This window comes from Pogoniulus pusillus, chromosome 6 (genome assembly GCF_015220805.1).
Source record: "Pogoniulus pusillus isolate bPogPus1 chromosome 6, bPogPus1.pri, whole genome shotgun sequence".
Lineage (NCBI taxonomy): Eukaryota > Metazoa > Chordata > Aves > Piciformes > Lybiidae > Pogoniulus > Pogoniulus pusillus.
Window position 1 is genome coordinate 20,210,003 of NC_087269.1, and position 16,337 is coordinate 20,226,339.

At 38.2% G+C, this 16,337-nt stretch overlaps 1 protein-coding gene and 1 non-coding gene across 2 annotated transcripts in view; both read left to right on the top strand.

Annotated features, from left to right (window-relative positions):
- FRMPD2 (FERM and PDZ domain containing 2) overlaps positions 1–16,337 on the top strand; it is a 64,390-nt gene that overhangs the window by 12,837 nt on the left and 35,216 nt on the right. Inside the window, 1 exon segment of the mRNA XM_064145559.1 lies at positions 12,477–12,605. Within this exon segment, the coding sequence (XP_064001629.1) occupies positions 12,477–12,605 (129 nt within the window).
- TRNAQ-CUG (transfer RNA glutamine (anticodon CUG)) lies at positions 15,240–15,311 on the top strand. Its single transcript has one exon. It is a non-coding gene; the product is annotated as a tRNA-Gln (tRNA).

The following is a 16,337-nucleotide window of genomic DNA, read 5'->3' on the forward strand; positions in this document are numbered from 1 at the left end:
GCTGTATCAGTACTAGTGATCACAAGTCAAAAAGGCTCACAAAAGGGTTGAAAAATAGTCTTTATTGTACAGTTGGTAAAATTTGTCAGCAAATGTTAGTTTGCCAATTACAAAATAGCCTGAGACTCCAGAGAGGTGGCAGAGCCTCCATCCCTGGAGTAATCCAAAACCCACCTGGATGCCATCCTCTGCAACCTGCTCTAGATGAACCTGATAGGGCAGGAGGGCTGGACTAGAGGATCTCCAGAGGTCCCTTCCAACCCATATCATTCTGTGGTCTTAGATATGAGACATTTTTACCTAATTTGAGTCTTGACTGCGTGCCTGGCAGACTACCCTTCAGATCAGACATAACTTCTGGTCCAAGAGTAAGTTTAGAAAAGATTTATTTTGCTGCTATAAAGAAAAGTGACCAGAGAAGAAGAAGAAAGATGGATGGATGGATGGATGGATGGATGGATGGATGGATGGATGGATGGATGGATGGATGAATGATGTGCCTATGTGAGAATTCAGCAAAATGGATGTTTTCAATGACAGTTTGGATAAGGCAATTTTGCATTTGTCAGTGTCAGAACAGGGGGATTTGCAACAACTGAGACTATGAGAGACTGAATAAATTGTGTTTAAAGATAGATAAAGATAGATTGTAAATTTTATTGCAAAGTACATGTCACAATCCAGGTATAGTGGAACAGTTAACCTAGGAAGAAGACCAAACTGAATGTGAAATTCATAGAAAGGGGTAGAGGGAACAACAGCAGTATTAACAGTGACTAGAAGTGGAAAAAGGAGTGAGAAATACTGCCACATTGAATTTAAGTGATTAGTTACATGAAGTTAGGCAAAGGGAAACAACACAATGTTTTCATTTGGACATGAAGACAGAAATCTACAGTGGACACATCTGTGAACCTTTGGCATAAAGAATATATCTGAAATTGCATTGCAAATTGCATTGATCAGGGACAGCTTATAGGGGGAATGAGTAAACAAATTCAGTCATGTGGAGTGTTTGTACAAAGTGGGAGGGAGAAAGTGAAGGATCTTCCGGCTCTTCCCCAGAAGAGCACTTAGGAAGGACAAGAATCAGGAGTGGAGGCAGTCTTACAGTCCAAGACAGTAGAAAACATAAAGGAGACAATAGCTGAGCATTGGCATATAAATCAAAGTTATGAGGTTCAATGATAATGATGATTTCAGTTCCAGTGGTAAAATAATCTTGACTTGTGTCTGTCATAGGCCTGAACAGCAAAAGTGATCTCTGCCTGATACGAATCTTTTCTTGTTGTGATACTGCATTTTCTGTTGTGTCATCAGATTTGAAAATAAAAAAAGCACAATGAAATAAAATGCTTTCTCTGCTCTCTCTGAATACTAGGAACATAAAAGTAGATATTTGGTACTGCAATACATAACACACATTTTGATGGCTTCTTCTGGGTTTTTTGGGTTTTTGTTTTTGTGGGTTTTTTTTTAACATTTGGAAATAAATGGATGTATTCAGGCTTTTTGGATGCAGAGCTCAAACCAGACGAGAACTGTTTTGAAGATAGAAGTAATTAAATAGAATGCCAAGAGAAACAGAGTTGGGAAGGATAAAGGAATGATTAATGTGAAGAGCTTATTGAATAAGTGCAATAGAACTTTCTTTCTTTTTGGTATGGTATATTATCTTCACTTTCTTATGCCCAGGTCACAATTGCCCTGCAGCATCCCATGCCTTTTTCCAAGAGCAGCTGCGCCCTGCAATCATTAACCAGAATTTTCCAGCTAGAACAATACTTATTTTTTAAAAATCAAATTCTCTTCTTTCACTTGTTTTTTTTTTTTTGCTGCCAGACAGACACACCAGAATCTTGTTCACATTGTTTATTGAGTCTGAAGGATTTTGCTGCTCATAAAAGACACACTCACTCCCTTAGCCCATCAATCTCTGCTTTAGTATACTGCTTCTCTGTGAAATGGCAGAGGGCTGAAAGTGACATCAGTCTACAGGGCTTTAGATCTAATGCTCCCGTGTGCGTCAGGTAATCCTATTGAGTTCTTACATGTCGACAGACCCCGAGATTTATATTGAGCCACTTCCTGAAAGCTGACTTTTATTACCTGGGGGGTGAACAACAACAACAACAAAACAAAACAACACACACGAAAAAAAACAACCACCACCACACACCAAAAAAAAAGAGTAAACAAAAAAAAAAAAAAAGGGAAAAGGAAAGGAAAGAGCCTCAGCAGAGCAGACATGACGCTTGTCTCAACTTCAAACCAGAAGTTGCTACGCTTGGCTCGCAAACAAGGGAAGGAACCTTACTGTTTACTTGCTTAGCCATTTGCCAGACCACACAGTGCTTGGTTACGAGATATAAACAAAGCAGTAGAAGGAGAGAAAGGAAGAAAGAGAGAGAAGGAAGGAGAGAAGAGAACAGGAAAGAAAAAGAGAAAAACGAAGAAACAGAAGTCCAAGCAAACCCTGACTATGACATTTATGATGATCTAAACAATCAGTCTTGGGCAAAAATATAGAAGATTGCAGACTATTCTGGATGCAGCATCTGTCCAACTTGCACGGGTAGGTTCTTATGTGTTTCTCTTAATCTCATTATCAATTAAGTATTAATGCATTCATCTTCTTGGCTTTGTACAGCTGTATTTAATATTTACCTTGGGGTATTTTTATGCTAAATCTCATTTAATTTCTATCAAGTCATTAGTTATTTATTATTAGAAGGATGCTTGATTGCATGAAAAATTATAGAATAGAGTTGGTCAGATCATGGTTCAGAATGTCAGTGCTCAGTCCCTTGATGCCTTCTGGAGTTACAAATGATGCAAGTTCAGGGTATCTCAAGACTATTTTCTTTTTCTGTTGAAGGCAAAGGAATAGAAAGCACTGCTCTTATGGCAGGGATAAGTCTTTTCTATAACACACTTCATATGATTCTGGAAAACATGTTTAATTGTGTTGTTTATTCATGAATTTACACTGAGCACTACTATTTAGGAAAGAGCACTGAACTCCAAACACCAGAAAGGTATGTCTCTAGTGACTATAACCTGGGACTAAACTCTCAGTTGAGAAACCAGTTTCCCAATTTTTCCTTTATTCTTTTCTACAGTGTTGTCAGGTGAGTGCCTGCATTACAGTTTGCAGTTTCTAAAATAAAAGCAGCTTTATTCTGTGGAAGTTTTGATGTGTGCTTTATAAACACCACTGATTTCGATTTTTTTAGATGGAAATACCAGAGGAATACAATGATGGTAATTTACTATTTACATATAAAGTGAATTACTAGTGATAGCAAATGGCATCATCATCAGTGGAGTGGTGAAAGAAGGCATGATGATAGATAGAGCCAGTTAGCATCAGAATCAAGGGCAGAAGCTTTGGATTTCTCCCTACTGCAAACAAAGGTGTAACTGTGACACTTTCAGGACTCAAAAGCAAGTTGTAGAGCACCTGTTTAACATATTAAGAATAGGCAAACCACAGTAGCATTCCATATAGTAGGATTATCTGCTTGACAAACTATAGATAAACTGGGATGTCTGGGTAGTATAGACTAGCCCTCCATCCTCGTTTGGGACTTATTTTTTCTTTGGCATCTCAGTAAACTAGAGTAAAGCCTGCTCAGGTTCTTTTGCCTGTGTTGTGGTGCTTACCTTTTAACCTCAGATTCAACACATCGTTTGACCCTTCATTTCCAGCTCCAGTGTCTGGAATAAGATTGCCTCATTGCAGAGAATTATATAATACCTAGAAATAGACATAAACAACAAATAACAAGAAATACTACTGTGATGCTTCAATCCTTGAAGAAATAGAATGTACTTAATGTATTAGATACATTGGATTTATTTCTAGGCCATAAGTCTGTTGTGCTGTCTTGGAGAATGACCTTTTAATGAAAGGTTTATGAAGAAAAAAATAGAAGGACAGTAGTAGATATTCAGTGAGGTCCTTGGGGTTTAATGTCAGTCAGGTTGGAGGTGATAAGACATACCAAGCTTATCAAGAACAAACATCACAGCGCTATCTTTTGAATGCAGTTATCCAGTGAGATGTTTTGATACATTTCTACTGAAAGAGTATTTGCAAACTGACTGCAGACAGTAAGTGTACCTCTTAACTTCACAGGTAGATTCACTTTGAAGTATAGAGGAAATTTTGCCCTCTAATTGTGGTTTCTTTTGTTATCAATAACATTTGTGCTTTTGAAGAGCAATGTTCATTGATCGTGTAATAAAGCCACATATTCTAACAGATTAGATCATGAAATTCCTGTCAGGGAAGCACATGAACATACTGCTCAGGAATCAGATTTCAACTCTTTGCTTTAAAGAGTAGACTGGCCCACAAGAAGTTCATGACTTCCTAACAATGAAATTTGACTCTCTTAAGCAATGAGATTATATCCAAGTTGAGTGCTGAATACTTTGAAAAAGTCTGGTTAATTTTACTATTGATTAAAGTTCATGTTTCTAGAAAGGAAAAAACCTAAAGAAATTTACACTAGAGGGTATAATTTCTATGATGTAACCTTTCTAAGGAAAAGTCATGCTTTAAGCTACTCCCTTATTGATTCGTGGCTGTTTACAGTTTTGACTCCACCTGCCTACTTTGTTTAAACATATTAACATCATTTAAAGTGCTTATTCAGGTCATAAATGTGTAAATTTCTACCTCATACTTTAGAGAGTTGAGTTTCATAGTTAATGAGAGTCATTTCCCTGATGTGAGGAATGCAGTGTATTCTCTTTGGAAGTATAGCAATGAGTGTACGGTGAGTGAAACACTTGTGTATGGAATTCATGTGAATAAATCAGGTCATGATTTAAATTCATTTTAAACCAGACCTTTCAAAAAATGTGCCTTTTCCAGTCTCTTCCAGCTTTTCCTATTGCTCACATTTATTAGTATTTTATGGAGGAACAGCATTGAAATACAGTAGGTTGTATTTAAGCAAAGTAATTAGTAATTATCCAGCTTTTATCCACTTATTCTTCTTATATTTCCAGGAAAACAACCCAATATGCTGTCATGAAGGAAAGCATGTATCAAGAACTGGCTTTAGATATATTAAAGGATTACTTATTAGCCCTAAGATGCATTATATACACAAGAAGCTAAGAGTTTAATTTATACATGTTAAAAAGTCTGAAGTACACACTAAGGGCATGTAATCTCCTCAGATTCTTTCATTTTTAAAATTCTCTGAACCATTCATACAGCTACAATTAAGATATTTTGGAGCAGTTGTCAATCTGTTGGAGGGTGGGAAAGCCCTGCAGAGGGACCTTGACAGGCTGGATGGGTGAGCAGAAGCCAATGGGATGAGATTTAATGAAGCCAAGTGCAGAGTTCTGTACTTTGGCCACAACACAGTGCTACAGGCTGGGGACTGAGTGGCTGGAGAGCAGCCAGGCAGAAAGGGATCTGGGGATGCTGGTTGATAGTAGACTGAGTAGGACATGGAGGTTATTCTTCCCCTGTACTCAGCATTGGTCAGGCCACACCTTGAGTACTGTGTCCAGTTCTGGGCCTCTCAATTCGAGAGAGATGTTAAGGTAGTGGAGCAAGTCCAGAGAAGGGCAATGAAGCTGGTGAGAGGCCTGGAGAACAGCCCTATAAGGAGAGTCTGAGGGTGATGGGGTTGTTTACCCTGGAGGCTCAGGGGTGACCTCATTGCAGTCTACAACTACCTGAAGAGAGGCTGTAGCCAGGTGGAGGTTGGCCTCTTCTGCCAGACAACCAGCAACAGAACAAGGGGACGCAGTCTCAAGTTGTGCCGGGGGGGTTATAGGCTGGATGTTAGGAGGAAGTTCTTCACAGAGAGAGTGATTTGCCATTGGAATGGGCTGCCCAGGGAGGTGGTGGAGGCACCGTCCCTGGAGGTGTTCAAGGAAAGACTGGATGAGGCACTTAGTGCCATGGTCTAGTTGACTGGATAGGGCTGGGTGCTAGGTTGGCCTGGATGATCTTGGAGGTCTCTTCCAACCTGATTGGTTCTATGATTCTATGTTTCTAATACATTTCTTTTAAATACAATTTTTTTCTGTATTTCCCCTAGGATTATCAGTAACAGTTGTTAGCTTGGTGACAGCAACAGTATTCCCTTAATTATATTTTAACTCCATTTTAAGATATTTTTAGAATTTGCTGTTTGAGAATTTACTTGAGTTTTAAGTTTTAAATTATATGGATGAACAGAGTCTATAGAACCAATATATTTAGTTGTCATTTCTTAGTAAATAATAATATACTATACTTTTGAGAAGGTTGATTTGTCTTAAAGGAGTGTAGTGTTCTTCAAAAGCAAAACGTAACCTGAAGTATCAAACCAGAACTGCTATCAGGCCCTATGTGAAGCTCACAATTACAGGCTGAAGCAATTATCTTCTTTCTTCTGTAGCCAATTTCATGTTACAGTTTTGTGGATTGTTATGAATCAGATACAGAATAAAACAGCTTTAGGGTTCTCACTGACACATGGCTTGGTCTTAGCTTTCAGTTCTTCTTCAGTATCTCCTAACTACCTCTTTCCTAGTTATTTTGGAGACCAACACATCTTAAAATTTCCATACAGTAGTCCAAATTACAGGGCTTGGGTTTTGTTTTGGCTTGTTTTGTTTTCTTTAATAAGCAAGTAACATGTAGTTGAGCAACAAAATATTGTGATCTTCATTAAAACTGTTCATTTAAGAATACTTAAGTGTAGACACTCGAGGCAGAATTATTTCATTGATTCCAAACTGTCTGTAGAGACCAGAATCAGTTTAATGCTTATGTACTATGCAATAATCTCATGCCTCTGCAAAAGGCGTTGTCGTCCTGTTTCAATTCATAACTCATTCTGTACATCAAATATTTAATCTTATGTTTAATTAACATTTAATAATAGGATAATTTTTAATTTCAAAAATATCTCCACATTCACATTTAGAACTGTACAACATTTAAGTGAATAGAGACCAATGACATATCTTTCTGTAAGTACCACCTGGAAAATGCACGGAGATTATTCTGGCCCTGGTTTAGGGTCATGCTGAATGCTGTCCCTGCCATCACGACTGAGGAAAGTCAGGCAGCAAGAAAGATACTAGCTGCAGCTATTCCTTCTCTGCCTGTGACTGTAGGGAGTGTTCTGCCTTCATCATGTCAGTGCACTGTTAGGTTTGGAACAGCTTGTTCATAAGCCCTGTAAATTTGCTTTGGAATTATCACCGATGATTTCAATCCAAATGTTAATATTTGCCCTATTTTTAATCCCCCTAATTTAGTGTTCCAAGTTTGATTTATTGTACAGCAAATCTTGAGATGGGCTTCAAAAACTTCTTAGTATGTTTGCAATACCTGATGTTTAAAAAAGCATTTGTCTTGCCCTTAGTTAGATTTTATTTTTTGTTTAATTTACTTCTATCCTTCAATGAATTTTCAGTTCCTTTTGATGAAATTTCTGAACTCGTGTCATAAAAATGTAAAGATAAAAACTCACCACAGGGCTACTCTGAGGCACATGGTGCTCCAAAGCCACGTTTTGCTCTAAGTTATTAATCTTTGAAGGGTGGAACCACAGAGATAGGATAGACAGGTTAATTTTATTTAGGTCAAAGTCCTCACCGGGGTGTGTTCAGAAATTACATTACCTGATATGTTAATTAACTCATTGTACAGTGCCTCATATCGAGTAAAAGAATGCTAACTAAAAATGCATTTTACTACCTGCTGTTTATTCTAAAAGACTTCTAAGAATTATCAAGTCTGTCTTGCTAATCTGGCTGATATGGACCCCTTTTTCAACCCTGTAAATCAGTCTATTAGCACTCCAACACCCTAGCAAAATGTTGCTTTCAGTTCCCATCTTTCTTGGTGTTTGATCAGCTTAGATCCAAACCAGACTGCTTGACATCTTGCAGAACAGAACCTGAGGTCATCTGGCTAAGTTCTTTTTTTCCAAAAATGTTTTTTCTTCCCCACCTCACTTTACTCCCACTGATACAAGAACTTTTGCCTTTGGCTGTGCTGAAGCAGGATTTGGTGCCCTTGGTTTTGGTCATTTATTTACAAGAGGTGTTTTTAGCCTACCAGGCAAGACCTAAGGCCTACGGGGGACTTGTAGACATCTAAGAAATTGGACTACAACAGCTGAAAGGGATAGAAGGCTAAGAAAAATACTGTGTCTAGAGAAAAGTTGTTAAAGATCATCTTTTTGTAGACTACTCTCTAGTTTTGTTGGTGTGACTTTCGATGCAGTTCTAGAACAATTTCTGATCTGTAATGTTGCCCAATGGAGACTCAGATTCTTCCACATAGTGTAGCAGTTAGATGAAGCAAGATTAGAATTAGCCAACTTCAAGGGTCTTCATGTTCAATGTGTTTACACCAGGTTACATGTGCTGTTATGAGTAGAGTTTTTTTTCTGGATATAGAGGTGGAAATGGAAGAGGTTACACACCAAGCCTCCTCTCACTTGCCTGTCAGTACAAGCCTACGCTCAGTCTCTTAGTGAGGTTAGTGACAGAGGTCAGCAATCTCAGATCTGTTAAAAGACCTACTTATGTGGTCTCTGTCTGGCTCACTCATGTCAAAATCAATTAAGGGCCTATGGTGGGCATTTATGTCCAAACCATAACTAGTTAGTGCACCTTTCTCAGACACAACTGCTTGCAAAAATCTACATTTATTTACAGCTTTCAGCAAGTTAAAATTTATTATAGAGTAACGAAGCAGAACTAGATATTTAGTCAGAAGAAAGACAAGACCTCTGCAAGAATAGCTTCCAGATGGCAAAAATAGCAAGGCTTTCCTGGTTTGACAGAAGCTTTTACAGTTCACAAAATGCTTGGATCTTACCAGGGTTAATCCTTTGTTGCTATTGTTGTGCTTATATTCAAGCTATTTGCCAAAATTCTCATTTCCAGTTGTTCAGAATGCCCAAATGGGACAAATCTGCTAACCATCCATGCATGTAGAAGTAGATCAGAAATAAACTTGACTGCAGATTTCCAAAACCCAAGCATAATTTCTCTTTCTTCACTGCCATATTCACTACTGTGTCCTGTGGTCTTCCTTTCCATATATTTTTTCACCATTAGTCAGTTAACAGATTGCAACTTTTCATGCTGTAGAATCTGATTCTGCAGCTGAACAAACCCCCCAGTGAGGTCCCTCTGACAGACTTGCATAGAAAGCCCTGAATCTCTTGAGGCTGTTTCAATTACATGACTGTGTTTGATAAGGAAAGGTCAGTTGCCTTATAAAAGCAGCAGGTTTTGTTGTCTTTATACAGTCAACAAGGCAGCAACAGTCAAAATAAAGATTGAAAAAAAGTCGAGGCGTTCCCTTACATTTTATTACTAAATAAGATTGTCAAGTCTAATAAAGCCAAATTGTATGTAAAGTAGCCCTGGTATATTAGATCACTAATGCACGATGGTTATTACATAGTACATTCAGATATAAAGTTGTAGTTCATTATCTTCTATAACCAATTCAATTTATTTCACTGACTCTAGATATCAATGACTGGGCAAAAGATTGCATGTATGACAAAGCAAAACATACTAAAATAGAATTAAATACCTTAGAATGAAACATGATAAATAAATGGGTATTTGTGGCAAGATTATGTGGTAGCCTCTGTTCAGTGTCCTTTTTATGTCTATACAGGAATTGTAGCTTAATTTTTTCCAAGGGAAAATCTATTTACTTGAAACAGTCCACATAATGAAATAAATGTGTCACAGAGATTAGAACAGGTAGCATGTTTTAGGCTAATATGCCTTTTTGGATGGCACTGTCTTCTTCCATAGAAGTCAGATGAAGACTTATCTTTGACCTCAGAACACAAACTGGCACTGAAAGATGTTTCTACTTTTACCAGAAAAAAAATATGTTGACCTCTGTATCCTGGCCAAAGTGGGTGATTACATTCTGCTTCTCTATTTTTTTCTCTGCAGGCTCTACTAGATCTAGCATAATTATTTGATGTGTAGTATTACTGCAAACAATCAAGTCCCTTTCTTGCAAGGTTATTGTTATTTTTTTCCTCCTTGCCTCCTAATTTGTCTACTTTGATTTGTCATTTGTGGCTTGTTTGAAGGTCAGAATTGTTTGGTTCCGGATTATAGCTTTTATTAAGTGATCATGATTATGTACAGTGCTGCAATGGTGACTTTTATGGTCATATCAGATCATATATATAGCGTAGCTCAGCTAGAGAAGGAAATTAACTGTCTTTTGCCCCCAAGCACTCACACATTTTTTTTGCCAAATATTACATCATGCTTGTCTTAAAAACCAAAAGTCAAAAATACAACCCAAAATTACAAGACATTTAGAGCATATTTTAAAATCAGTGGTCAATTTGCTGGTAAAATTACACATCACTTAACTCCAAGTTGCATTAAAGAAATAATTCAGTACTTTTTAAAGAGATTATTCTCTCCATGGCCCTACAATATAATAATATTTGGAAGAAGTTCGCACACTGTTACTAGTAGGATTCATGTAATTCCTACTTAATATTGATCTGAGACATTACTTTTACTCTCACAATGAACAACCACTTCAAAAGTTAAGCAGCTGTGGTGTAAATGGTGATTTCACTTCGGCTCTATAAAGCTGTACTCTCTGAACAGTGTCGTTGCTTAATGAGTAACTTTAACTAGCTAGAACTCTCAGCTCTGAAATCACTTGATATAAGCACTTCTACCAAAATAGAAGATGCAATGCTCCTCCTTCCAGCACAACCTCAAGTGAAACAACACAAAGGACAGTCCAGTGGATCAACCACAGAGAGAATCCATACAGATTCTAGCTCTGGGCACATGAATTGCTTGCTTAGGCCGAGTACCACAGGGTTAAGTGAAGCGCTGCCACAGTAATTTATTATTAAGAGAAATGGTGATGGCTTAGATTAAGAGGATTTGTCTGTCTCTTCTAATTAAGGTTAGGTTCTTAAGAAGCTTTACTACGCTTTGAAGCTGCAGAGACCTAAATTAGGATGCTGGTTCTGGTTAAAATGTCACTAGGTGATTGCAGCAAGGGATCATTCTTCCAATGTTATGATTCCTTGTTTGGAAGCTTATGAGCCAAGGCAAGACCCCACGAATCAAAGTCTGTCTAGTCTGTTAATCAGCGATAGGTTGGTCCTGCAGAATAATGTAATGCTCTTGCAGTGACCCCTTGAAAACTGTGTAAGTGGGAAGCTGGCAAAGAAATCACCTGTAAGACAGAGTATATTCTGTTGCAGACATGGTAAATGCTATTGCAACAGCAAATGCTAGCAGTATATAAGCTGTGTACAGAGGGTGAAGACATGGTTAGGGGTAAAAGATCTATTTTCAGACTCTAAGTGAAGCCATTTTGCAGTAGCATTTATAATCCTGTACATAACAATAGCACCCTAGGCTCTAGTATCCTCCCTTGGTGGTCTACAGACGATGTCAAAACCTCAAAGTAGTAGATCATTCACTTCCAACTTTTCTTCTATATACACAGCATACAATGGATCCAATGGAGCACACTGTTACAGGATAATAACAGCAAAAACATAAATTAAGTTCAAAATTTTTTTGTTAATTTTAAGCATGGAATCAATTTTCCTTACAGATGTGTACACCTAGAGCAGCTCTGCCTGAATTAATAAATTATAGGAACTTAAAACTGGTTAAATGAAAAAAATTAGACTCATTTATGAAGAACAAAATCTTCTTTGACAATATTTAGTATGATAAAATATTCTGAGGAAAAGAGGCCTTGATCACAATTCAGTTTCTAGTTGACTGAGTTTAGGAAAATACTTTTCCAATAGATAAAATGTAAAATTATGATTCACTACAGGATGCCTTTCTCAACATTATCTGATGCTGCACCACAGCTGCAGTTAAGGATATGGATGAACTGCAAGCTCTGACTCTCAGGCATCCAAACCAAGAATGTCTCTCATCAATGAATTCATTAAGAGTCTTGAAACTTTTACTGATCAATCTGCTAAACAATGAATTGCACTCAATTGCTCCATTGGAGTGTGTTTATAAACCTTTCATGTTACAGAACATCTCTCACTTTGCCATTCTTTTCCTCTTAGATTAACTCCATCATGTTTTTGTAGACAAGTGCATCCAATTAAGCAGGAAAATCAATCCCCTTCTTACAAAATGAGAATAGCACATATTCATGAAGGACCTCTTGAGCAAAACCTTTTGCCCCATGAGATCTTGTGATTGGAATCAAATCATAGGTAGAAGTAGTCAGAAAGATTGCAGGAAGTCACTTAGTTAAATCCCTTTTGTTTACTCTTACTCAAGTTAAGATTGGGATGAATGAAACCTACTTTTTCTGAACAAAGAAGTGAGATAGTTCAGAAAATGTTTCTTGTTGTAAAAGAAGGGTATCATTATAATCAGTATGTCTTGCTTTCAGCTATTCAGTCTACTTTAGTGTGTTCAAAATCTGGTTTCTTTTGCAGCAGGCATGAGCAGTTCCTGTGTGACACTGGTCGAGGTCTTATGGGCAAAAGGAAGCCCTTTGGAGGAAGAAGAAATATGGGCACTCTTGTACTTGGCCACAGTGCATCTTCTGGAAGACCTTCACAAAGGTGAGGTGGAACGTATCTCCTAAGAGGTCTTACTGATGGAAATTCTCTAGTTATTTTTTTTAGTTATTTCTTTAGTTTAGTTTCTTTTTTTTAGTTATTTCTTTAGTTATTTCAGCTTTTTTGAGTTTGTTGGGGATGAGGGAGAATGTTGAGAAAAAAAGCACTAACAGAAATAGTAGTGTGTTTCTAATAAAACAGAAATATTGCAATGCTGTTGGGATTACATGCACATTTCTCTGCCTATGTAATAGTTCTTCACAGTTTGCTTTGGTTTTGGTTTTGGTTTATTTTCCAAATTACACATCAGATATTAATTCATCAAAGTACAACTATACATGATGGAACCAGTCAGAAGAGTTCTTTCTAGAATCTAAATAACACAAACAGAAAGTACAGTGCCAGCTAGTATCATGTCCTTCATACACTGATAAAGGCAAATTCACATGGCTCCTTATTCAGCTAGTAAGAGAATGTGACTTACCATAATGGCTAGGCAAGTCATCATGATGAATGCTTACCAAGCAGGCCAGCTGTACAAGGCAGCACAACTGAGCAACTCATCGTGTTTTGAGAACTATTTAGGACAATGGGTATTCCTTTTGAGGGAAGAATGGATGAGATGTGTTCTTGCTTCATGAGCATGTAGTATCAAAATACAACATACTGAACACAAGTGATGTGCAACTTCTTCTATTGGTGGAGCACTGAACTTTTATCACCAACTAGTATGTAATGGACTGGAATACTATAGGAGGTTTACTATATCATCAACTCTCTATTATCTGGTGTAACAAGAGATCAGAACAGCCCAGTCAAGACAGGTACCAGGAATGCACAAAGGAGTGCAGCACAGTTACCTGTCTGGATAGATTCTGCTCAGGTGCATCACAGCTAATTGACTCTGTGCTAGACACTAAACTGACACTGTGCTCTCCTGATCTCTTGTTGGTTTGTTTGGGGGTTTTGTTTGTTTCTTTGTTTGTTTAAAAAAAATAGAACTCTTGGACATCTCTTGACAGTGATCCAGTTCCTTGGAGGGCAGTGAATGTGAACTGCCTCTGCATAGCATCATTCCAGTTGACTAAGCCATATATCTGCCTCCACATCTCTTAATTACAGCTATATTGCTTCTGGAAACAGCCTCTTCTCAGGGCTGGTTCTGCTCTGTTTTTGCTGCACTGTGCTTGATGTAATAAATCCTGCTAGGCATGGTAGTGTCAGCACCATTTGTTATGGCATTATTTCCAGTGTGTTTGGGCACTGACTGGATAGGCAGGTATGCTGACTCATTGGCTGGCCAATGTTACAGAAAGCCAGAGAATCTTTGAGGCTAGAGAGTACAAGCTGGCTTTCTCTTTCTAAAACTGAAACATTTCCCAGCATGTGCTAGCTGTATTGCATACAGTACCAAAAATAGAGAAGGACCTAAAGAGAAGGTTAGCTAATGAACTTAAGGGCTTTAATATTCTAAAGAAGTAAATTCAATGACTTGCAAATACAAGTGGTCCATAAGTCTTGGATCGCTGTGCTTTCTGGCTCTACAAACTTCCTAGGTGTGTATGAGTTCCCAGCTTAACTTTTAATATGTATTTGCCCTTCATATTTTAACCCTCATGTAGAAGAACTAAATAGTCATTTTAAAATGCTAAAATACCAAAGCATTTAGGGCATGTTTCTGATCTTTTCTCCTTTGGAGATCTGAATGGTCTTTGTTCTCACGGTTTAGATTGAAGAATGTGGTTCAATAGCCAAAAATTATAATTAAAAAAAATTACCTATGTTTTCAAGAACCCTGTATCTAAATATTGCTATGGTTAATGCAGCTTTTACCCTTCATAAAGTGAACAGATTGATCTTAGATAGTTTCTATTATGCTTTTAAGATTAATACTTTAATGAAATAATTTGTATGTCCTTAGTCAAATGCACTTATGCATGAAAGGGTAGATAGAGTATTTGTAGAACACCCTCATGCCTCCACTCCTCCTTCAGACTGCTGGGACTGACCTCAGTGATTCTCTGCAGTGTTTTAAGAGTATGCAGCCCTTTAGGAGAAGAGCATGATCCATTACTGAGACAGCTGCAAATAGATTTTTTTTTTCAGAGAGCAGCACAGCAAGTGTTCCCTAAGGAACAGATTGCTGAGACCCAAGCATGGTTACAAGGCTGGCAAAGCAGGCGCTGTGCCAGCCAGGGCTCTATTCCACAGTACCTAAGGCAAGCAGGACAGGTCTGGGATTGACAGTTAAGAATCTAGACCACTACACAAGTTTGTGGTGATAATGCAGGCCCAACGTCAGTCTGGGAAGCTGAGTCAAAATCAGGTCTGGTGTGGGCAATCAGTCAGACAGCCTGGAGATCACCAGGCAAGTCCATGGTGACAAGGCAAATAAGATCATGCTGGGAAGTCAGTCTGCGGGTCAGGATCGATGAGATCCACAGTCAAAGTATGGGTGTGGCTGAGCTGGAGACAGGCAGTCCTACACCATATCTCAGTCAGAGGGGCAGCGTCTCATCAAGCCTATGGGACTATGGGCAAAGGATGGAGGTAGGTCCCAAATGAAGCTAGTCAGGACCATCAAAACCTCTTAGTGTCCTCATGACCTTGCCAGATCAGGAATGTATGTGTCCAGGAGGTCCCATGGTGTAATGGTGAGCACTCTGGACTCTGAATCCAGCAATCTGAGTTCAAATCTCAGTGGGACCTTAACCTTGGGTCTGAGGAGTGGACTTTTTGAGGAGCAGCTGGGGGAACTGGAATTGTTTAGTCTGGAGAAGAGGAGGCTGAGGGGAGAGCGTGTTGTGCTCTACAACTATCTAAAAGGACGTTATAGTGAGGCGCAGGTTGGTGTCTTCTCCCTAGTGTCAAGAAAGGAAAGGGCCTCAAATTGTATTGGGTGAGATTCAGATTGGATACTAGAAAAAAAATTATTTACTGAAGGAGTGGTCAGACATTGAAAGAGGTTAATGAAGGAGGTGGTGGAGTCACCATCCCTGGAGGTGCTCAAAAAATGTGTAGACATGGCACTTAAAACACCTTTTCATGGCTATGGTGGTGTTAGGCTGATGGTTGGACTCGACGATCCCAGATTTCTTTTTCCAAATAAATCAATCATCTGATTCTATGATTTATCATTTGAAAACACTTAGTATTTTTTTGACATATCCCCTCTCTTTTAATGGAAGAGACATGCAGACAGAAAGACTGATTGTGAATAGCGCTAAAATAGCGCAGCAGTTAAAATGATTCTAAATTTTAGTTTGGATAATTTTCATATTTAAAATTTGATTAAAAAAATTAAAAATCCAAAATTTCAGATTAGTTGGAAATGATGTTTCCAGTTAAGGAAGAGCTTAGTAGCTTATAGCGCTAGGGCTTGGGAAGTTTGTTTTCACTGCTACCTCAGCTTGTGTTGATTGACATGCTGTGGTCATCAAAGCTGGGCTCAGCATCTGTTTCTTCATCTGTACAATGGAAATACAAAGCTAGTGACACTGGCTTTCTGGTGAAGTAAGTTTGGCTTTGCTAGACACAGTACACGGAGAGAGAGGGTACTAAAATGTGGAGCTCACTGACTAGAAGCAGCAAACAGACCAAAAATTAAAGTCATCGCAAATAAGAGATTTGTTCCCTGGTAATGCAGTATAATGGAAGCCAAAGTAAAGTCTTTTGAAAATGCCAGATTTTATGCATTTATGTTGTATTGAAAGGAGTCTTCTAGTTTTCCAGTAC